This window comes from Oryzias latipes, chromosome 10 (assembly GCF_002234675.1).
Source record: "Oryzias latipes chromosome 10, ASM223467v1".
NCBI classification, from domain to species: Eukaryota; Metazoa; Chordata; class Actinopteri; order Beloniformes; family Adrianichthyidae; genus Oryzias; species Oryzias latipes.
The window spans coordinates 25,564,578-25,588,558 of NC_019868.2; the positions used below are offsets into that span (position 1 = coordinate 25,564,578).

Here is a 23,981-nt window from a genome sequence, read left to right on the forward strand (position 1 = left end):
TCTAGGACAGAGTTTCTGCAGAGCAGCAGGAGTTTAATTGATATTCACCTCTGATTTCTGGGTGGGACTGTTGGTACAGAGCAATCCCACCCCCCTTCCCGTCACCCATAACTAAACTGTCCCTTTACACGCTCTCCTGCTAGCTTACAGCTTAATGCAGTTTTAACCTTTTCTTTTTATATACAAGTCCTCCATCATGAGGAAAACCGCCACAAGAACATGTTAAAATCAGCAAAAACACCGTTATCATTTGAGTGGGCCTTTAAGCCCATTGTTTATAAAATGTAGCTTTTAAATATTCATAACAATTATACTATAATAGTGTTTTATAGTTGTATAAAGCTTAACTTCCCTCTAGTTTTGACTGCACCACATACAAGTTCATTTCAAAATAAAATACACCATGTCAAATAAGATCCTCCTAATCAGCTGCAGCTGATTATCTTGAATTAAGCATGCAAGAAAGACAAACATGACATTTTCTATCATTAAGACGTTAGGGCACCACCATCCTTTCCCCTTCTTGTACTGTCAAATATAGACATAACATTCCTAAAGAATCCCATTTAAAAAATCTAAGCAATTATAGTCTTATTTTAATATATAATTAATAATAATATCATAATAATTAATTATGCTCTATTCTCTAAACAGCATCTGTTGAGCAGCACAAGATAATATGTGCTTTAAAATTTATTCTAACAATAAACCAGTCTGACAGTAGATTAAACCATCATTTTGTTCAGTTATCATATCAAACTATGTGTACTAAAACTAATCAACCAAAACTACAAAACCACTATTTATTCTAACTGTGTGCATTTTTCTTTAAAGCCAAAGGGCAACAAAAGAGGGATGAAGGAGCTGCATGTGGATTAGGAGCCTCAGGTTGCAGACCCCTGGTGGATTCTGCTTTTACCTGTGTTTTATATTCTTCTGAGTAGATTCTGGCTCCTAAAATCTGTTGTATTTTTATCTGCCAGGGGACTGCAGATGGAAGTGAGCCTATGGCTAAAATCTGACATGATTTTAAATATTTATTAATATGAAATTTCCCTTTCTTGTTCAATGTTCAAATGCTTAAAGTTTACTCAAGAAGAAATAAAATTAAAAAAAATTAAAAAATAAAATCACATTTCCCTAAAATTTTTTTTTTTATGTTTTAAAATCTCTCATATTTAGAAATCTGTCTTGTAGTTCGTTCATTCATCGTAAATAAATAAAATGATATTGTTTTTCCTGGAGCTCATTATCTTTTACTTATGAGGGGAATCTTTAAATTCAGTCCTACGGACTGCTTGCACTGAATAATTCGGCTCGTCATAATTATACAGTCAAACATGTTTCATTTCACTTCACAGATTAGACGAACAAGCTGGCAACTTGCACCTAATTTGCATGATATTATCACATTCAGCGATACGGCCGCTTTTCTTTGGGATCTTTGTCTGCGGCGGCGTTTAAAGCTTCATCCCTTCATCAAATCCCTTTTTTATGTTGTTAACATTTCTGGGTGTTAAGAATCCTTTTTCTTATTGCTTGTGCTTGAATCAGGACAAGAAGAAACACAGAGGCCCCAGCACCAGAATCACACCAAAGTCCAGGGAATTCATCGAGACAGATTCCTCCTCCTCGTCGGAATGCCAGTCGGATGCGGAGGAAGCGGTCAAAATGCCGGCCCTGCCGGCCCAGACCTCACGCTCCACCATCAACACACAGACTCTCTCCAGCACACACATGCACACGGCTCTCCAGCCGTGCCCGGCCTCTGCCAACCCTGTAGGAAGTCTGGGAGCGAATGGGAGGACGGGATTCCGGGTTAAAGATGGTAGCATCCTGACAACTAATGGTAGCAGCAGCGTTAGCAGTAGCAGTAACTCTCTAAGCATCAGTACTATAAGCACTACTTTTGGCATTTCTGTTCCTGACCCTGGGGGGACTGGCGGGCAGAGCAAGGTGGAGCCCCTGTCACCTTCTAATGTGGGGCAGGAGGTGCCTCCGTCCCCGCTGAGGGAATACCACGAGATCCAGAGTTTGTGGGTGAAAATTGACTTGAGTTTGCTCAGCAGGGCGCCAGGTCAGGGTGTAGGTGAAAGATCCAGAGTGGGAATTGCTGAAAGAGAGGAGAGCGAAGGACGAGACAGAGAAAGACTGAAGCTGAACAAGGGGGAGAGACAGGTGGAGGAAAATGAGAGATTATTGCTGCTCAGAGAAGGGCAAGCCGACAGAGACGACAGGGACCGCTTCGCGTTTGGAGAAAGGGACAGAACAAGAGACAGGGAGAAGATTTGCCAAGGTCTGGGGATCCTGGACAACCCCCCTGTGCAGGAACACGGTAATCCCAGGCCGTCTGGAAGAGGAGAGCCAGCTGAGGGCGGAGCAAAAAACAGAAGACAATCCACCGCAAACACGCCGCTTTCAGCCGAAAAACACGCCAGCAAGAGCAAGAGGAAACACAAGGTGAGTATCACCACATTCCCCTTTGAGGTTTCTGTCAAATCACAGGGTGGTTACACCCGAGAGGCTTCATTTGGCTTCACCGTGACAGGGTGAGCCATTAACACATAAGGTTTAGTGACCCACAGCATGTGGAGGTGCCGGGGGCCTCATTTATTAACCTACCGCTTAGATGCCACCTTACTGAATGAATGCACATAAAAGATACTCAGACTTTACTATCTAGGCCGCTCCCCCAGCAGTGAGGTTAGAAGCAATAACAACAAAAAAAACAGTTTAAACTGTTTTAATATAAAAAAGAAATGCATCAATTAGAAAAAAATGACCTCAGACAGAAAAATGATCCATAAAGAGTCTGAAATTACTGCAGGCAGACTAAAGGAACCAAGATTTCAGCCAGTTAAGAATTGATTGGGGGGGCAATATGTTGGGGGTGTCGTGGAATGAGGGAGGCTACATGTTAAATACTAACAAATTCATAAACTCAAACTGATTTTTTTTATTATTCAGCATTTTACTGTTAATTTCATGCGTCTTCAGTGCAAACCTACACCTTGCCAAGGAACTACAGTTGAAAATTAGCTTTGCAGCAAACACTGGCACATTTATAGAAATGGTCATTCATTTTCCTGTTCAAGTAAATATTAAATAAATAAAGAATTATGACACAAATAGCACACATGGAAAATGAAAATAACAATAAAAAGAAGCGTGGCAGTGCTCTCCTGTCCTATTCACGAGCGGTCTGCCTTTTATTATGATTGATTTCAGCTCAGAATATTTAATTCTTTCCTACCCGAGCTTTTGCCGGCGACACAAAATAACACTTTCTCCAAACTACCATAAGTCTTCATCGACGTAACCCCAACGGACTCTGAAGCTTAGAAGCAGCATCAGCGCAAAGCTGCTTTTTTCCACTTCAGACTCTATTGGAATTATGTTAGTTGCGTAAACGGTTGAAGAGTTAAAGTAATTTAAAGAACATCAACTCTGGAGCTAAAGCTCCGGTTTTAAAGAGGTTAACAGGTCACATTTAGTGACATTTATTTTCTTTAAAGGACCTATACCGTGCTATTTTTAGGCCTTTTAGAGTAAACTGTATCCATATATATGGTCATATATTTAGCACACCAGTGAACAATTTTTAGATAAAATATAAGGGTTTTTTTGCAGCTTCCCTACCCGGAAGCAAGACGACTCGATCCCTGAGGCACCGGCTCCTTGTGGCCGCCGCCCCTTTCATGACATCAACCTAGAGCCGGCCGCGGCAACGTGTCTGTGTTTCACCCATGAAAAAAAACATCTGAACTTTTGCAACAATGGATGTGCATATTGTGCAAACAAAATGAAAGCGTTTTTGCCAATCACCGCTAGCTCGGTGGAGAGAGTGGGTGTGTTTGTTAGACTGGGGGCGGGGCTGGCAGTGCAGACTCTTCCTGGAAGGGGCTGTTCCTCACTCTGTGACGGCACAATGCGAGAACCAAGACATTTTTGAGGATTGAGAGGGGCTGGTGCTAAGAGCACAGGTTTTAGAGAAATGCGTGAATGGATGAAAACACCGCTTTGGGGTTGTTTATAGACAAGAATTAACATTATGATACACTCAAAAGCTCAAAGAAGGTTATTTTGCATGATTTAAGCCCTTTAAATTAAATTTTACTGGGTGGCAATTGTACATATCAACTAACAAACTTACAAATTGACTTGATTCATCATTTAACATTATTAAAAAAAGATTACATTTTTACTTTGTTTTAATAAATTCTGTTCAGTCATAAGAAAAGTTTTTACTTAATTTGTGATGTCAAATAAAAAGGAGGTTCCCTTTTTTAAAATTCTGGATTTTCCTAATAAAAACAAGCAAAAAATGTTTTTTTTCTCTTCTTTTTTGACAAAGAATTTATAAATGGATTTAATGAACTAATGCTTATTTGTTAATCATCTATATGCATTCTGATACAGTTGAATTATTTCTACTAAATGTTTGGCTTTTCTTGGGTTTTACTTTCAAACTTTTCTCATCCCCCATGAGAAAGTTTGGCAGCGGAGTGTAAATTATTGTCGCAAATTAATTATTTTTTCTGAAAAAGTACAGACTTACATTAAGTAAAAGTTTGCCTCTGCTTGTGTTACAAGTTTTCACATTTTAGCGTCCGAAATAAACACTAATACACCACCACTGCCTGGAAACACTCCAACACCACAACAGGCAAACACATGTGAGAAAAGAGAGCAATGCATCATGGGAAAACTCCAATTACTTTAACGAGAATGGATGAAGTTGACCTGCCTGAGTGTTCTCAAACAGAAAAGCTCTAAAGAAAATGGTGATGTCAGGATGGGTTTCTGTCCCAATGCCTGCTGGGAGCTGGTCGCACAGCTCAGGAGCTCCGCCCCAGTTTGAAAAACTATGAAACACAAGCAGTCCTGCAATCTGAGAGCAAACTATTCTGCTGGGAAATCATGGAGTGGTGAGACCTTTCCGATCGTTTGTTTTTGTTTTTGTGCACCCATCCCAGAAACCTTTTTAACTTTTATATCTGCTGCAGAAAACAACAGGTTTACTGATCGTTCCTCATTCTGTCAGCGTTCTTCATCTTCAAGCAAACTAAGAAGTTTGTAAACAGATGCTGCCTAAACACTTGGATTGGCAGTTAAAAGTAAATGATAGATTCTTTATTGAGAATAGTTGTGAGTTGAACAAATCAGGTTCTCACTCTTTGCTGCTCCTTGGCAAGATGGTGTGCAGCATCGGGTCAGAGTCAGCTGACCTGAAGGAACTTCCAAAGGGCTCCAGTTTCCTCAGAAGACATTTTCTTCCCAGATGGGATGGAAGAGATGTTAAGACTGAGTGGCAGATTCAAAGCTGTGTTTGAAAGCGTGTCTGTTTTTAACGACACAGGATTAATGCAGCCTTCTCCCTTCTTTCTTTTTTTTTTTTTGTCCTGTCCAACAACTGAGCAAACAGATGAAAGCTGAAGGCCTCTTGTGTTGGATATGTTTTACCGTTACAACATGGGGTTATGAATCTTGTGACACATAAAGTGTGTATGAATAAACCCCTTTTGTATTTTAAACTAAACTTTATTTATGTTAATTATATTCTTTATAGTTTTTTGTTTGACTGGACATAAAGGAAAAGGATGGAAGGTAGCTGGTCTCAAAAGATGTCAGTCCACTTTTAATTTGTCAGCACTGCCTCTAATTAGGGTGTGGCCTTTTGATTGGCAGGAGACCATTAGTGAGCTCCTCCCACCAGTTTGCCTTTTTTCAGAAAAGACAAGGTTTTGAGTTCCATCAAGAACCAGACAGAAGTAGACCTTTGATTAAGAATTTGCAAAAAAATAAAATAAGGTTTTTTATTCTGTCATCCATTGATTGTATCTGAGAACTGGACTGAGTAACATCAACCTGTGAGATAATGACTCACCTCCAGCTCCAAATAAATGAAGTCAATTCAGTCGCCACTTTTTTGGGATACCAACGCCACCGTATTCAGCAAGCAGTAGGTGGTTGGTCGGAGTCAGAGTTTCTATGGCAACCACTCTCACCAATCAGGAGTGAGCTTGTTGGAAGTCCACACCCCTACCACTTTAAAGAGGGTTCAGGAAAATCTGTCAAATTTTTCACCTACTTTTATTAAAGCGTCTGATTATTGTATTTAATAAAATGGCCAATCAAAAACGTGTTTAAAAAAGTTTTAGAGCAAAAATGGATATTCTGACAAACAGAATGAGTAGTAGCTGTTTCTTTGGCTATAGAAGTCTGTGGAATTTTAGTTTCTTGAAGCCAGCGGGTCGGGTACTTCCTGTTTGGAATACAAGAGGGGCAGGGCCACTCAGTCCAGTTCTCATATACAGTCAATGCTGTCGTCTCATTTTCTAACTTATTCATGCCACCGCCGCGTTTTTTTCCAGCTGGATCACGGAGAACCTTCAGGAAGGTGCAGTAAGAAGGTTCGTCTGGACAAAGACTGTCTGCTGTTGCCGCCCTGCATCTCTCCAATCCACAACCACAAGAACAGCTCCGCAGAGTAAGTGTCTGCCGAAATGCGCAGAAAACAAACAGGAGGGGCGTCGATGAGCCAAACTTTCTGCAGAACTAAATTCAAATTTGAGACGTCAAAGGATTATTTGAGGGAAAACTTGCAGCACCACATTAGAGAACTTTTGCTGCTCAGATAATAGAAATGTATCATCGGTGATATCATCTTTGTGTCAAAAAATAGTTTTTCTTCCACAAAGGATACATTTCAAGCAGCTGTGGTGAAAGATGCCCTCTCTTTTTAACTCTGAGGTCTTTGAGCCCCGCAGCCAAATGTGACTGACACGGTCACGCAATCAGACACAATTACAGGAGCCTATTTTTAAGAAAGCTTCGTGAAGCCCTCAGACAGACGAGCTCGGCTCATGTCGGGACACAGAGATGACGAACCGTGAATTCCAGCTTTCTGTGTGAATTATTTAAAAACCAGACTAAGCTGGTTGTCACTATAAATAAGCCTCCATGTGACAGCTTTGGAGGAAATATTTTTGTGGCGTCTCAGCATCATCAGAGGTGATGGTGATGGCGGGGACGACCTAAAGTTGAACCTGTGACATTGTGTGATTGTCACCTCAGTTTATCATCAGCTCAATGTTGCATGATGGGATCATCCAGTTAGAAGCTCCTTCAGATTTTGACAGGCATCAGCCTGACTGGGAAGTTTTTGGCCTTTATTTACAGCTCAACTAAGCTTTAAACTCGTTGGAACTCAGTTTAGAGAATGATTTAGAAAAGTTGGATTTCAATCTATGCAAACTTACATTTTGCTCGTTAGAGGCAAAAATTAAATTGACGAAGGAATCCTTAAAATCAGCGAAAAAGTCAAATCTATGATACAGAACACGTGTCAAACTCAAGGCCCGCGGCCAAATGTGGCCCGCCAGAGCATAAAAGTTTTTAATTTCTTAAAATAAAAAATACAAATTGGTGTGTATTTATTCATATTTAGGGGGAATGGGACTTGAAATGTGGGATTGGGCAGCTATACATTAGGACTTAAACACTGTCCATATAACCTAACCTGACAGAATCAAATTTAAAAGGATTTATGCTAAAGTAACAAGCAAACATGTGTTTTCTATGCAACTGTAATTGTCACTTTAAAAATTATAATAGATAAATGCATTATTTAACATTAAGGAGTAGTTACGTTTATTTTTCATTACATTTAGTTACATGTATAAGTTATATCTGGCCCTTTGAGGACAACCACTATGCTGATGTGGCCCTTGGTGAAAATGAATTTGACACTCTTGATATAGAATATATAGATATAGAGTAATAACTAATAAAAATAGAAATTTATCAAGCAAAACCTGGTTTTAATGGGAAAAATGTAAATTTAAGGAACAGAGAAGCGATTTACCATGTCAAAAAAGTTGCTCTATGTTACAAACATTTAACACTACAAAAGGAAAAAAAAAGCAAATGTTGAAAACTTTAAACTTTTAATAGTTTGGATTTAAATGTGTAATCTGACCCTTACGTTTAGTTTAGTTTAGGATTTTTCTTTCCTCTTTATTCTAGTATTTATTATAATTTCATGAATCGTTAAGAAAAAAATGATTTCTAAACGTGTTTTAGTTTTTTTTTCTTCATCAAAGTAAAGCAAAGTCCAGCTTGTCACGAAGGAAGGGAAACAAATTCCAGAGTGTCCCGTCATCATGTCATAAACTGATCAATTGTCAGCAGCTAAAATTTCCTTTAGTGATGGTTTAAATTAAACATTATTCCTTGATCTTTATGAAGCTAATTGCTTTGTTTGCCAAAAGTGCTCTAAACATAACACTTTTTTCTAATATACTTATAAAAACAAACAGTAATGTTGTTTTGGATTAATTTTTTATTTTTGAGTTACAATAAGTTTGTTTCTTGTAGTTTTTATATATACTATTCACTGACTATACCAATTTAGCGCTAAAATGTAAATAATGTGCATTTTACTAGTACAAACTAATAACCCTCCAAACATCTTTGCATCTGTTGTAAAAGAGTCTTTTAATTCTAATTATACTGTTTTTAGGCAAAATAAAAAGTTATGTTGTTTATTAGCAGGAGTTCATTAGAAATTAATTTGTGGGCGGGACTGTTGGCTTGGAGCAGCCCCGCCCCCATTCCCCGCCCCATTGCTGGGAGCACTCCATTTATGCGCTCTCCTGCTAGCTAACAGCCAAACAAAAATGACAAGCAACATCGGAGCTATCCAGCCCTACATTTTTTGAGCCAGATGCCAGCTCGAATGAGGAAAACAAAGACGTAGATGGACCTATTCATCTATTAGTGGATACATCAGAACGGAGTGGAGCAGGGAGCCCCAGCAACATTACACTGATTCACAACTTTTGAATAAAGAAATATTCAGAAATGCAATTTTGAGCCTAATTTTCTTAATATTTCATTCATCATCAGAAAAATACTACAAGAACCTGTAAACACATTTTCCATTGGAGTGGGTCTGTAAAGTATTTTGTCGGTACTTTTTTCTGCAGACAAACAAAACTAAAGTTTCCTTTCTCAGAAACACTTAAACAACAGGGGATTTTTTTGTTTATTTTTTAGTTGTAGGTAATTCCTTGCCGCAAACGTTCAATTTCTAACTGATATCTCAACTCTCTTATTCAAGATGTGAATGTCTTTAAATGACAAACGGTACAGTTCCAACAAAACTCCTATTTGAGTGATAAAAATGTTCAGCAGATATAATATGGTTCTTTTAGGCGAGACGCGCTTGATTTCTCACCTTATGCTTTTCAATGAACCCAGAGATCAACTCACCACCTTGGTGTGCACACACCACCATCCACTTAATGACAGACACACAAAAATATGTGCAAATTAGCATAGCTGCCCACACAAGCACACTTCCACCCATCAATTATGCTGTTCCCAGGCGCCGTAGCGCACACGCACACACTCTACAGCAACTTATTAGTCTTTGTCTCTCTGATTTTGTTTATTATCTCTAATGTTGGTGCCTGGGGCCTTAATCTGTGAGATCAGCAGTTTTCTAGCTGCATCAAACCCCCAGAGCTTTTCATGGAGAGGAAAACATTAAAAAAAAATATCATCTCTCGTGTTGCAAAAAAAATTGCAGTCACAAGAGCTGGAATGAGACAGCTGAGGGAATAATCTCTGATGTGCTGAAGGAAAGATGAAATTCCAGTGATTTTACAAGGGAAGTACCAGTCAGGATAGACATTTTCTCTCTGTAGTTTATTCTAAATAAAAAAGTACCTCCTCCAAACTGGGAGAGAAAGAAACAAGGTGAGTCCCTGAATGACTCCAACATTGGATCATGGAGGACAGCTAGAGGCCAAGAAGACCTTAAGGAGGGGGCAGGCTGCAGGAGGGTGAGGGGAACACGAGATGAAAAATGGAACTGGGGCAAAATAACAAGCAAGCACATAGCAAGTCAGGACCCTAACAGTTTGTATGTATGAGCAAATGTAAGCTATTTCGGAAGGAACTGTGCGGAAGGAACCTCCAGAAGTTCATCTCCCAATTCCTCCAGCTACTATAACATAAAAAGGACCAAGTGCCATTTCAGCGGACACCACACACGTTATGGCAGCAAAAGCGCCATCGTTCCAGTCCGATGCGTGGAAACACTTTGAATTTAGCAGTCATGTGACCACACAGTGTGCTAGAAGGTTCTAATAATGCTCTCTGTAGATCAGTGTTTTTCAACCTATGTGCCGTGGGAAATTGCCCTCATTAACTGATCTAAAGACATTTACCATCTGCAGGATATCATCTCTTTGTTCATCTAAACATTCCCTGTTTATTGTGTTTATTTGATTCTATTAAAGACATTTTGATAAGAATGACTACCGCGATTTAGCCGTAGCTACAGCTATTTTCGGAAAAGTCCCGCCCCTTTAACTGTCTCCACCAATCATTCTTGGAGGCTTAATCACATGTCATCAGTCTGACCAATCAGAAGTGGTTAAGGTTTCACTTCCTTGTTCCGATTCTGCTTATAAAGTCCCTCAGTTCTAACAAAAATACCAGCTAAAGCTCGTCTTTAGCGGTGTAGCTTTCCAAAGAATCCGGTGTCCGACCGTAGAACAAGTGAACAAAACAATTAAGCTCAGAGACGCTAGTTTGTCTGCATTCGGCGGCTGTTCGCACTAAATCTCCCATGATGCATTGGGTTAAAGTGACAGTATCTCGGCGCACAATGGGTCCTTGTTAAACGTCTTGAAACCACAACGAACACACAAACAGTTTTTAAATCTTCTAACTTAACTTTTATTACATCTTTTAGAAAAAACAGCTGCAGCTTCCAGCTTTTTCTGCCACAATTATCACCAAAATGCACGTTAGATTGCTGAGGGGCTGTAGATCAATTCAGACTATGAGTTTCTCCTTTTTTTTTACATTTTTGGATGCTGGTGTGCCACGGGATTTTTGTCAAGGTTAAAGTGTGCCGTGGCTCAAAAAAGGTTGAAAAACCCTGCTTTAGATTATTTTGACGTGGATAAACAACAGTGGGCTGAATTTGATTAAACTAAAATGGGAAAGGAGTTGACATTCATTCTTGTTTACTTGTTTGTTTGTACACATATTTTATTTATACCTGATTGTCTTGCAATAGAAGGAATCTGGAAAATGTCACCGGCACTGTTCAGTACCCAGCTATTTATCTCTGAGTCACATTGGTTAACGTTTTGGCTAAAGATGTTCGGGATCAGCTGGAACATTTTACATCGGGGGGCAAGGAGGGGGCAGAAGTCTTTGGTAGGGTGCAATTGAAAACAGCAGAATGGGGGCCCAACACAAATGAAAGGATCAAAAATATTTATTGTTGTTAAAATTAACCCATAAGTACCCATTAACAGAAAATGATCAGAAATGGATTCCGTGGTCCGCTTGGTTTGAGGTAAAATACACAATTTTAGTTTCAGGAAAGTGGGTCTGGGTTCTTATGGAATAATATTAAAATTGAAACAGCAGTTCTTCTGGCTAGGTGCTATTACTAATGGTTAAGAGATATTTTATTGATTTCTTTTTTTCAATTTTGTCTTTAAAATCCCCTGCTCTGGCCCCGTCCTGGATCAATTTTAGGTCAGTGAATCAGATCGTTCAAGATAAACCAACACTAAAAAGGATGCGGATAGGCAACCACAGAATATGACATGAATCCAGGGGCTAAAATAAATTGTTACAACCCTAGCTTAAATGAAACAATTGTTTTTTTGTGTTTCTGCAGCACTTTTAGTCGAAAGCAAACTCGACGACATGACGATAAGATGCTCCCGCCACTTTTGTCCCCACTTTCCGACGAACCTCCCAGGAAAGCAACTTGCGACAGCAGTACTCCTATCAGCCAGGAGGGCGGCGCCCCCGGGAGGCTGCCCTGCTCCTATGCCCCCACCTCATCCTCCTGTCACAGACACAAGAGGGGTGAAGGAAAGGCTTCCTCACATGTGAGAAATGGCATTGTGAGTGCTGCTAACAGATCCTTTCACAAGCGGTCATATTTTTATTTAAACCTCATGACACCGTCTTGACCGACGGCTTCATGGTCAGTGTACAGCTATGATAATAAAGGTGCTGTTTAGCCATTATAGCCATAATTCATGTGATTATAGCCACATGTTTGAATGCCCTCTGTGTGACAGGAAATGAACTCACATGGCGATAAACTCTGTGGAGAAGGTCACCATGCCAACAGTCAGTCAGACTCAGAGGTTTGGTTGGAACCATTGATGGACTCTACTGAACCTCGCAGGCCAAGGCTGTCATTTACTGACACGTATGTACAAACACACACATGCATGGATAGGTATTAAAATATTACATGGAAAATTGCAAATTATGCAGATAGGATATATCAGTTCAAGAATATATATATTCTTGAACTGATATATCCTGATGATATTGGACCCCAAATTAATAATATCCATTAAGCGTCTGATATAATAAAATTATTAGTTTTCTGCAAATGACACCAACGTGTTCTGTGTGGGAAAGAAAAATTTGTCAAATGTGGTCTCGACTGAACTATCGAAACAGAAAATATGGTTTGATGAAATCAGATTATTGATAAATCTAGAAAAAACAAAATTTATTTTTTTCTGGCAATTAAGAAGACCAACACGAAGGCTGAAATGGGTAATTAAGCAGACACAGATAATAAGAGTGGATAAGATTATATTTCCTAGGTATTTTAACTATCCATAAATTAAGAAAAAAATGGTAGGTTAAAAGTGTTACTGCAAATTTCTAGGAGTATAGGAAAATATTATATATATTATTTTGATCAATGGTAATACCATGCATGTACTACACTTTAGCACTATCCTACCTTTACTAAGGTATGGGGGAAACGACTACAACACCATCCCTACAGCCACTATGTATTTTATATTGATATATATATGTATAAAACGAGCTATAGGAGTATTTCAGAAAGTGGGATATTATGAAAACACAAGCCTTTCGTGATTTAAATCAAGATTACTAAAGGTTACAGATAAAATTTAAAAAAGAATAGAAAAAAAATCTACTCCTACAGAACATGTTTAAGGACAGAGAAGGAGATCATGGATGGAAAAAACTCAGTAGAGAATATTTCACATTGAGTTTAAGACCATGTTCTCAGATTATTTCAAACAGGTTTTAAAAATCTTTATTGTTAAACTTTTTGCAACTCTAACATGGAACTTAAAGAGAACAAACTTTCTAAATAATTTAGTAAATTTCTGTAGTACAAAATTCTTTTATGACTCAGGTCAAACTTAGAGTATGCATGAAAGTTTCCTGCTAATATGAAATGAAGCCAAAGTTCATGCTGTTATTGTAAAAGAGGAAAAAGTTAAGGGGAAAAAAGAAATAAAAGTCTAAAACATTTTTTTTTTAAACTTGCACCCCTTCAAGCTAAAGTCTTAGAAAAGATCATTTATCTTCCTGCTTATTTGTCCCCGAAAGCCTCTGCATTATTCATGAAACATGTTGTGCTAGTCTCAAGGTTACACTAAGCCTGAGGTGTGTGTAAATGCTGAGTGTTTGCATCTGCGTCGTACGTTGTTGATGGCGATTATGTACATCATGGATCCTCCTTTTGTTGTTAGGTACAGTTTAACCACATTCTCTCCGTGCCGTTTCCAGGGTCCGCGGTGCAGACTACTACATGCAGGAAGCAAAGAGACTGAAGCACAAGGCCGATGCTTTGGTGAGATGCTCTATGGCTAATATTGCCTCTGAAAATCAATAAGGAAAGGTTTCCCCATTCATCTGTCTGCAGCAGATGGTCCCGCACAGAGACAGCACTAACATCTAGAGTCTAGACTGAAATTATATGTGCTCCGTTAGTCTCTGTAGAATGAAAATCTATTTCGTATCAAGGACTGTACTGTATAATTTGTGTTATTTATTGCACCATTTGTCTCCAAGGAAACATTGCACTCAAGGACTGATGATGTCTGCAAGATTATACAATGTCACTAGATCCTCCCCAAACAATGAAACAAGATTTATTTAACTTGTTATTTATGTCACGTTTGCCAGTTGTGTCCTCAGATTTGTTTAGGGGATTGCCGTCTTAGAAGGAGGTTATTCAGAGTAGCGTCATTAAGATGCTTCATCTTTATTTTTGATGCATCTCATTTCATCACAGTCACTCTATTTTTGTCTGTCATCCTCGCCTTCTGTCTGCAGATGGACAAATTCGGTAAAGCGGTGAACTACGCAGATGGTGCCCTCTCCTTCATCGAGTGTGGAAACGCCATGGAGCGAGATCCACTCGAGGCCAAATCACCATACACCATGTACTCCGAGACTGTGGAGCTAATCAGGTGTGTGCGTTTACCTAAGACCGTCCTTCCTTGTTTATAGATAAAAAATGCTATTTGAGCATTCATTGTAAATGAGAACTGGACGTAGTGACTCTTCCCACCTGGTGTTACAAACAGGACATACCCGCTGGTTCTAAGAAGCCAAAATCCCATCATTTTATTGGTCAGAATAACCATTATTGCTCTAATATCGTTTATTTATTTATTTATTTTTACATTTTCTTGATATTAATCAAGTTTTTCTGTAGTTCAAGTTATTCAAGTTATGAACTGACCAATCAGAGGCCTCAATAAAAGTAGGTGGCGACCCTGGCCCCCCCATGTCTTACGTTCAAAGCGAATTATTGACAAATTTTGAGTAGCCCGCTTTCAAGTATTGTATTTTTCGGTGTACAAGTCGGAGGAGCCAAAAAATGCATAATAAAGAAGAAAAAACACATGGCAGGAAAAACTAAAAACAAGAAAATAATGCCAGGAAGTGAACAATCAGGTTCTCCATGTTTGTTTTAGACAGCGCTTCTTCTTCTTCTTATTCTATATTCCGTCAGTAGCAAATGCTGATACACACACCTACACTGCCCTCTAGCGTTTGTGAGCGGTAAACGGCCATTTATTCATCTTCCAAACCCTTTTTGTCCTTTTTGGGGTCACGGGGCTGCCGGAGTTCATCCCGGCCACTCTTGGGCGAAGGCAGGGGACATCCAGGACAGGCCGCCATTCTGTCGCAGGACCACAATCGCACACCCGTGCACATTCACATTCACACGAAGGGACAATTTAGAGTGACCAATTGACCTATGAACCATGTTTTTGGACAGTGGGAGGAAGCTGGAGTCCCCGGAGAAAACCCACGCATGCACAGGGAGAATGTGCAAACACCACATAGAAAGTTCCACCATTGGTGTTCTGTTAGAAGTGCCCCCCAGCGGGACTTGAACTTTCTTGCTGTGGGGCAAGAGTGCAGCCCAACAGTTTGTTGTTAAAAGGAAAATAATGTATAAATTGCACCCCTTACCAAACTAAGCCAAAAACTGCAACCTATACTGTGACAAATACACTAGTCAGGGTTTGAGTTTCCAACAAGCTCACTTCTGATTATTGTTATTATTCTGAGTATTTCCCATAGAAACATAGACTCAGATGTCTTGTTGACCGAATTGACTTCATTTTGTTGGAGCCAGAAGTCGTTTTCTAGAGGTGATGTCACACTAACTTGGTCCAGTTGTTAGATACAGTCATCGTATTGGAGCGAGCATTTGAGCACTGACCAGAGGAGACCAAAACGCGCAGCGGCGCTGGACTAAGTCAAATGGTAATGTCAGTCGGAGGCTCATGACTGTCATTATGGCAAACTCTGCCACTTCACTTAATGGTTGAAGTCTCCTTACAAACTGGTTGAAAAATAAGCCCTGCATGTAGATTATGTAAATTGTCTGGACTTTTTCACTTACTTATGGTGAGTATAGTATTTGACCCCTGTTTGACTGCAACTGTTCGAGTCTTTCCTACTTTCTTACTGTTCTTGCTTCCCTTAGGACAACATATAAAGTTTGCTAGTTACCCAACTCTTGCTCATTTACATGGAGGCTCATGCTGTCATGTTGATTAATGCACACTGTTCTAGTTGAAAAAAAAAGAGGATTAAATATAAAATAAAGTCAGACACTTTTCAAAGCTTAGGTGGTTTAGGTGCAAATTTGGAAGAAAAAGAACCAGCAGAAATTAATTTATACAAGAAAAACATGCAGAATGATGTTACTTCATTGTTTATGGATCACTTAACTGCTGCTTAAGGTTCTCTTAACGGAGCAATACATTGGATATTATCTTAATAAATCATAGCATGTCCGTAATACATCAGCAGACATTGCATAATTATTTAACAGCTGGTTTTTCAGCAGCAGTATTTTAAAGCTCCTTCAAATGGATGTTTTGGATCTTTCTGGACTTTTTGGATAAAAAAACTCCTTTTCAGAATAAGCTCTTCTGTGTCAAATTAATAATAGGACAAGAAAATGAAGTCTGTTTCATGGTCCGATAAATCAAATCAAACTGTATTTATAAAAATATCGCTTCTCGTGCATTTTGAGCAGCTCGAACCGCTTTAACATTAAAAACAGAAGACACAAAATATTACAGTAAAAACCCAACCCACCCTTCACCCTTCCCACTCCCCTCCATTAAAACATATGACCCATGGCCCCACGTACAAAGAATAATGACTATGCAACTTTAAATAAATAAATAAGCAAACAAACAAACAAGTATGGCTTGGCTCTGCTGTGAAGAAACAGTATTTGGGAATCCTTTCATACCAGCAGCCAGCCCGGCCATGGGAGCATCGCCACAGCGCCCACCCAGACTGGGACAACACTGGGGTCCACTTCACAGCCGTGAAGCTGCAAAGTTAGACTTCAGCCGCCCCAGCAAGGGCGACAACTGCAGCAACAACCACTGACCAAGCCGGCAAGCTCTGGCAGAAAAGATGCCCACAAGAAACACTGGGGCTAAAATCATGATAAGATACTAAACATAAGATGTATATAAAAACATAAAAATGAGAATATGCAAAGTCAAGAAGTTTTTGGAAATGCTTTTCAAACTAAGGAAAGTTTAAAGCACAGCACTTACAAGCCTGTGTGCGACAGGGCTGCCGAAACATGTTTCTAATTTACAAATGAGGATCTGCATCAAGGCAGAAACAGTTTTTGCCACAAATGAGTGTTGAGGGTTTTTATTACACCCTAAAACACCACCAGGATGGATCTGACCTAATGTCTCTCCATTTTAACATAATGTCTAGTTGCTTATAGGCACTAAAGAATTAAAATACTAAAAACATTTTTCAGGTCTTCATTCTGGATTTAAATTACAAGTCATAAATTCTGACAGCCCAGATATACTTTGTGTTTTTTCATTTTGTTTTGAGAGCAGACTGAGCTGGACGTTACAAATAGTTCCTTGGAATGTACCCAGTATGATGCATCCTTAGTTAAAATATCTGATTTAATTTAAACAGAAGCGTTGATGCAATCTTTTTTCCATAAAGGAAATTCTAAAAAGTCAGTTTTAAATGAAGCTTAATGCGCTTTTTATGAAAATGTACGCATTTCTGAAAAAAGGATTTTCCGCCTCCATTTCCCTCATTTTTTGCAAAGTTGAGTCATAAAGCTGATTTAGATTGATGCATTTTAACCAGGAAGAGGGTAATTCCATCTTCACATCTGGTGGATAGTTTTTGTTAAAGACTTAAATCACTTAATAATGTACCTGTGCGGCTTTAGCCTTATGGGGAAAAGGCCCAGGTTCGAATCCCAACTGTGTTGAGTTCTCATGATTTTCCTCCTGCGTGGGTGATTTTTCTCTGGTTTCCTCCCACAATCCGAAAACATGCGTTGTAGATTAATTGGCAATCCTTAGTTTAAGAATTGGCGATTCTAAAGCTATATAGGACATTCGCCATTTTTTCGGGTAGACTGAATCTCCTGCCCTAAAGATTTTCTAGACGTCTTTGCGAAACATTGGTGAGCATCGATGATCACTAGATTGGCAAATATAGACCAAGAATTGTGCATTATGAACCAATTTTTACGTGAACTTTTTTTTAATGTATTGATTTTTAAATCATTCAAATTTTCATCATAAGAACACAGTAGATTCATAAATAGTCTTTGAAAAATGTTCATATTTAGTAGGTTTTTACGTTGAGAAATTGTTGGGTTTTTTTGCTGAGCATTTGTCTGAACAGCTTTAAAAATCCAGAACACTGGAAAGTCCCATACTACAGTATACGTTTTTTTTTTTAAACTAACTCTGCAGACAAAACCTGAATATTCCCTCAGGTGTTAGTGGTTGTTCATCTCTGTGGCCCTGCAATAGACTGGTGCGCTGTCCAGGTTGCACTTTCACCTTTAGCAGCTGGGTAGGTTCCAGAAACCCTGTGACCCTGACCATGATTAAGGATGAGTAAAATTGATGGATTTTCATACAGAATTTGGAGTCATTGAAAAATCCCTTCTAGTTCTAACGAATAAAAACAGAGTTGAGCTTTTTCTGTTCACATTTCTCAACAGAAATATTTGAAACATTTTATAAACGGAATCTGCTTAAACATTTGTGCTATTGAATCACCATGGCTTCATCAGGTTTTTAGCTTTTGAGAGCTTCCGATTTGTGAAAAAGCTAAGTGCAGCACAGGGCAGAAGTTTGCCGCTGAGGGTTGACGTCTCGGCGGTGGAATGACATCCAATCATTCAGAAGAAGTGTTTGAGTTCAAGATCTCCTCGTCTCATCCATCCTGCTGAAGTGCTCTCGAGCAAATCACTGGCAGCTACAAGGCTGCAGATCAGTATATTGACCTCTAAACTTCCTGAGGAGACATCCGGAAAAAGGATGAGCATTTCTCTTCAGAGATCAATAGAACACAAAGGTATAAGTCTTGATTCTTACTGCTGCTCTGTTGGGTTTAATTTTTCACGGCGGAGTGTTGTTTAAAGTTCATGAGATCAGCATACCCAGCAGGCTGCAGATGAACCCTTCACTCCTTTTCTTTTTAAAAAAAAAAAAAAAAGCCCACAGAATGACAATGGTTGGCCTCCACAGAGCTGGAGAAAGCTGACCTGTAGCTTGTTTCGCCCGAGGGCACTTTCAACTTGCTGCCAAAGAACTGTCAGAGTTCACTTCCTGCCAAATCTGAGCTGCTGCAAAAAGCTTTTACAAAAAAATAAAAATACAAATCCTGGTTTGCTTCCAGTTTCTCTAGCTTTCTTCCTGCACAAGTGGAGAAACATTGCCATATTTGTCTGCAGGTACGCCATGAGGCTGAAGAACTTCACCAGCCATTCAGCAACCGTCTTGGAGAAGAGACTAGCTGTGCTGTGGTAGGACTTTCTGCTATTATATGTGTGTGCGCTGCGCTATAAGTATTCATCCATCATAAGAAATACAGCTTCTTCTGCAGCTCCTCCAGACCATAAGCTTTTTTGATGACACAACAATAAAGTATCCCCTTTAAAGGTTATGTGTTCCAGTGCTTGAAACTAATGGAGAAAACTGACAAATGGATGTTTTAACTCAACTAAACCATTTAATGTGAAAAAAGGACAAACAAATCAAGTTTGTGTTGAATTCCTCCCCCCTCAAAGCCTCGGAGGAAGACCCTGCTACGATTTATAGTTTGTCAAGTCCACCATCATTTACCATCATGCAGGGGTCAAATGCTGAATGGATTCAGTATCTGTTTGCCATTTTTAGCTGCTACGGAAACGCTAAACAGAGTTTAAGAAAACAGATCTCTAGTCAGATTATTTAGATCAATGAGAAAAATGTTTCTGGAAATTTGGAGTAAAGATAAATATCAATAAATTTGCTGTTAAGTCAGCTTTTCTTGGGACTGCGTGCAGGGCTACACCAGATACATGAATGGGGAAAATGTAGATTTAGATACAAATTTTTTTTTTTTTTTACACACAAATACCCTATCCCTGACGGCGATTAACTGTTAAATGTTGGAGCTTGGATTTTTGTTGTTTTAACATCAACAGAAATATTTGAAACATTTGACATAACATAACATCATTTTTCTGATGTAAAGAAAATGGAGCTTAAAATGGCATTTCTGAGTTGGAAAAAGCTTGTAAGTGTGACCTACAAGTTACCACAGCAGGCCACAAACTTCCTGCTCCGCTCCATTCCGATTCATTCACTTGCAGACAAATAGATCCATGTATGCCTTCGTTTTCCTCTTCTGAGCTGGCATCTGACTCTAAACGGAATGGCTGGATACCTGCAATATTGCTCGGCATTTTTGTTGCACCGGGAAAGGTTAGGTTGATGGTGTGAGGGGACTGTAAGCTAGTGGGAGAGCATGTAATTGGATGGATGATGGGAAGGGGGTGGGCTTACTTCATCCACAACTCAGAGGTGAATTTTCTAATGGACTTGTAATTCGTTAGAATTACGTCGATTGCATAAACGATTGAAGAGTTACAGTAGTTAAACATTTGTTCAAAGGTTAAACATGGATTTTTATTGTTAAGGTACATACAAATGCAAAATTTTAATTCAATATTTGTTTATTTGATTATAATTATGGTTTAAATTTGCATAGGTAAGGTAAAATGCTAAAGATTTCTATTACTATTAGTAATTGTTGCCAATGATAATTTTCACTGATTCGTGACAAAGTATGGCCCCCACTTTAAAAAAATAAAAAATAAAAAAAAGCCCTCTACACAGCACTGAACCTTCCACCTAAAAAACTCCAAAGCAAAGTAGATCCCAGTTTCCATGGGAGGTTAAAGCGATTTGTCAGTCACAGAGGCGGATAAGAGCATTATGGACTTGCAGCAGGTGATGGGTCCCTGTTGGGGCGAGGACAGCGACTCCAGTGACAGCCGCCTGCACACAGACCGTAGAACAGGTGCTTCAGAGAAGGAAAAAAAAAACTCATTTATTCAGAAACGAGCTGCAGCCTCGTCTCACCTCATTTTAGTTTAATGGGTTTCTTTTGAACAAATGACTAAAATTCCTAAAATGTCCCGACAAATCTAATATAGTCTCTGGAAAAGTCCAATTATACAGAGGACTCGCTCAAAAAATAATTTCATTTTAGAATTCTTTTAAATACATGAAATGAATTTGAGTGACATTCTGCAAAATGTTGTAATTAAAAGGATCAGAATAGCTACACATGTTGTTCCTCTGAAGTCTATGAGGATGAAATGAAAATATGAAGGATAGAGCCTTTAAAAAGGAATTTGTGCAGAGGATTCATCTGCCTTTTAATGCTTGTGTTTCCATAGTAACCGCTGTCAGTCTCTGCTGTATCTGAGGATGTTCCATCTGAAGAAAGACCACGCTGTCAAGTACTCACGGTCGCTCATGGAGTACTTTAAGGTAGTGCACACACATGCACATACTCACACACACACACACACACACACAAACCTTCTCCCCCTCCTCTCTCTCCCATTTTTTCCCTCTGTGCCAAACATTTAAAGCCAATTACAGTCCTTTCAAATACATTTCAGATTCATTTTCACAGTGCCTGTGCATCAATTTTGCATTACTGTATTAAACTCCCGTTCCCTCTCCTTGATATTAATGTATTAATTAGCTCCATCAATCATCACAGTGGATTGTTGAGGTTTAATGTGCTTGTTTTGAATAATTGTGTTTAGTTTCATTAATTACTGAGGATGTCGTTATCACAGTGCATTTGCATTGATGGGTTTGCTTCTCTGGGAAGCCGTGCATATGCGAGCGGGGCTGTGTACACACGCTGCGTGTTGACAGAAAGTCAAAACAGCTCAGAAACAATCCAAGCACTTCTGTAATACACTTAGTCACTACACGCTGGTGTGAATTTTAAATTCACATTTGAGTCAACGCTCAAACTTGTTTACATAAGAGCTGGAAAACGTGTCAAATACATGCTAAATCAGCAAACACCAACTCCCGATCCTTTAGGGCTGCTGCTTTATAGTTTACTGGAAAAGAAAACTTACAATATTACATGTTTAGAAACTGTTGTGATTCATTTTAAATCAGACCCAATACACATTTCAATCATATTTTTATTTGCAGAAAATTAATCTCTGGATGAGACTAGGTAACAAACTAGGTAAACCACAAGACTTGAATTTGTCTAGCACTTTACAGAAGTCCTACTGCTAGATTTTTTACAAAAAAAATCTATGACGTTCATAAGTTAGACTTGCATCTCACTGGGGAAAAGAGTCTCGTGTCGACAGCAAAATTTGCACAAATGTATGAAACTGTGAAGAATAGTACAATAATACAATACAATAATAATAATATTAATAGTACAATAGTAGTAATAATAATAGTAATAATAATAATAATAGTACAATAATACAAAAATACAATTCTGCTTAACAACCTACGATAAGGTAAACACACAACATTGTGAGAAAACAGACAAATTAGGCATCAGACTACACAAAGCTCCAAAAAAACTACAATTTAGCCCATGCTGCTGATTTTTCAAGATACAATAATTTGACGTTGAAAACATAATTTAAAAGGAAAAAACAAAATCGCCTGATTTGTGACATGTCTAGGGCCCAAGAACTGCTAAAAAATAAAGAAACAAATGGAGTTTTGAAGGTTTAAGTTGATTAAATTGTGTGGATCTCTCCAAGATGCAACAACTAATGACTTTTAAGAAGCAAAAAATTACAGGGAAAACACTTATTTGGCTAAAATGCACAAAGAAGGCAACTCACTGGGAAGTGACAGATTGCGACTAATTGGAGGTTGGGATGTGTGAGAAAATACTGGGTAGTATCTTATTAGACTGACACCACATGACTAGTTAGAAGTGCAAAACGGTGAGAAAATGCACAAACTAGGAGCTTTTAGTGGTCAAAACCTAACATCAAGATAAGAAATCGTTCAAATTACTGAAGTATCTCAACTCACTGGTGATCGCACAAAGTCTAATTAAATTGTCAACATAAAAAGACAAAAATTTGTGTAAAAAAAAAAAAAATTGATGAAAATTCTGCAAATTAGTTTGTGGTGCAGCAGCCAATGCCTAATTTAAGGGAAAAAAATCCAAAAGAAAGTTGATTTCTGCTTTTGTTTTCCTGTGACAGCTAATTACTAGCTGTAAGCACAAAGTGGGGAGAAAATGCAGGCTTGTGTCTCACTGGTAGGATCACACACAAGCCACAAAATAGTCTGAAAATAAACACACTAGGCTGGCATCTTACCAAGCTTCCACTCCTTAAGGTTGTTTTTATAAAATAACAAGGAAACACAAATTAGGGTAGAGACAAAGTTTCAAATTAGGGGGAAATCTTGGTGACACAACTTGACGAATGTCTGAGCTATGGAACAATTTCAGTTAGTACAATATCTTGCAAGTTGTTGAGGCACAACTTTGGGGATGAAGGGTAGTATCCCTGCAGGTAGGCTACAGATAATGACTAGTTGTGAGGACAGAATTGCCAGATGATTCACAAATTGGGCTGAATGCCTTACTGGCCTTTCAAAGCTCATTTGTTACTCATTATGTGCTCATTTGCACATATGGGCAGTAACCTAAAAAGCTGCAACGGTTGGAGATTTGTTCAGTGTAAAAATGTAAAAAAAAGAATTGAAGGAAAATATTCAAATTTAATGACTTGCTCTATCTTTAAAAAGAGTTTTCAAATTTGAGTGTTATTTGGGGGATTTGCCTAAAATTCGTAAAGTCCATTGATGACATTTTTATCTCATCAGGAGGTATCAACTACATAGAAACCCAAAGTTTACTCTGGAAAATTGGCGAGGACATCTCCTGGATCATCTGAGACACTAAATTGTGCATTTTAAGGACAGCCTCTAAAATGCTGAACTCAGATGACAAAGCTCACAAACCCAAATTAAATTGGTGCCATATGGGGTTTTTAACATGTTCTTGTGACATTTTTCTGATAGGACATAAAGAAAATGAAGCTCAAATTTGCATTTCTGGGTATTTCTTTATTCAAATTGTTGTAACTCAAGAATGCCTTTCGGGAAAGAACAAATTTATTATGTTGAAAATACGCTGGGTGGGCTACAAGCTCCCTGCTCCGCTCCATTCTGATGCATCCACCACTAGATGCTTCGTTTTCCTCGTCTGAGCTGATATCTGGCCTTAAAAACGCATGGCGGGATACCTCCGATAAG

The 23,981-nt window shown here is 38.8% G+C and overlaps 1 protein-coding gene across 2 annotated transcripts in view; it reads left to right on the forward strand.

Annotated features, from left to right (window-relative positions):
• aff2 (AF4/FMR2 family member 2) overlaps positions 1-23,981 on the forward strand; it is a 206,348-nt gene that overhangs the window by 171,939 nt on the left and 10,428 nt on the right. The window contains exons 16-23 of one of the 2 annotated variants that reach the window (XM_020706761.2): positions 1,555-2,460; positions 6,375-6,490; positions 11,714-11,945; positions 12,126-12,259; positions 13,615-13,678; positions 14,164-14,300; positions 19,109-19,180; positions 21,104-21,197. In XM_020706761.2, coding sequence (XP_020562420.2) covers positions 1,555-2,460; positions 6,375-6,490; positions 11,714-11,945; positions 12,126-12,259; positions 13,615-13,678; positions 14,164-14,300; positions 19,109-19,180; positions 21,104-21,197 — 1,755 coding nt within the window. The remainder of the gene's footprint in view (positions 1-1,554; positions 2,461-6,374; positions 6,491-11,713; positions 11,946-12,125; positions 12,260-13,614; positions 13,679-14,163; positions 14,301-19,108; positions 19,181-21,103; positions 21,198-23,981) is intronic. The other variant, XM_020706762.2, reaches the window with a different exon arrangement.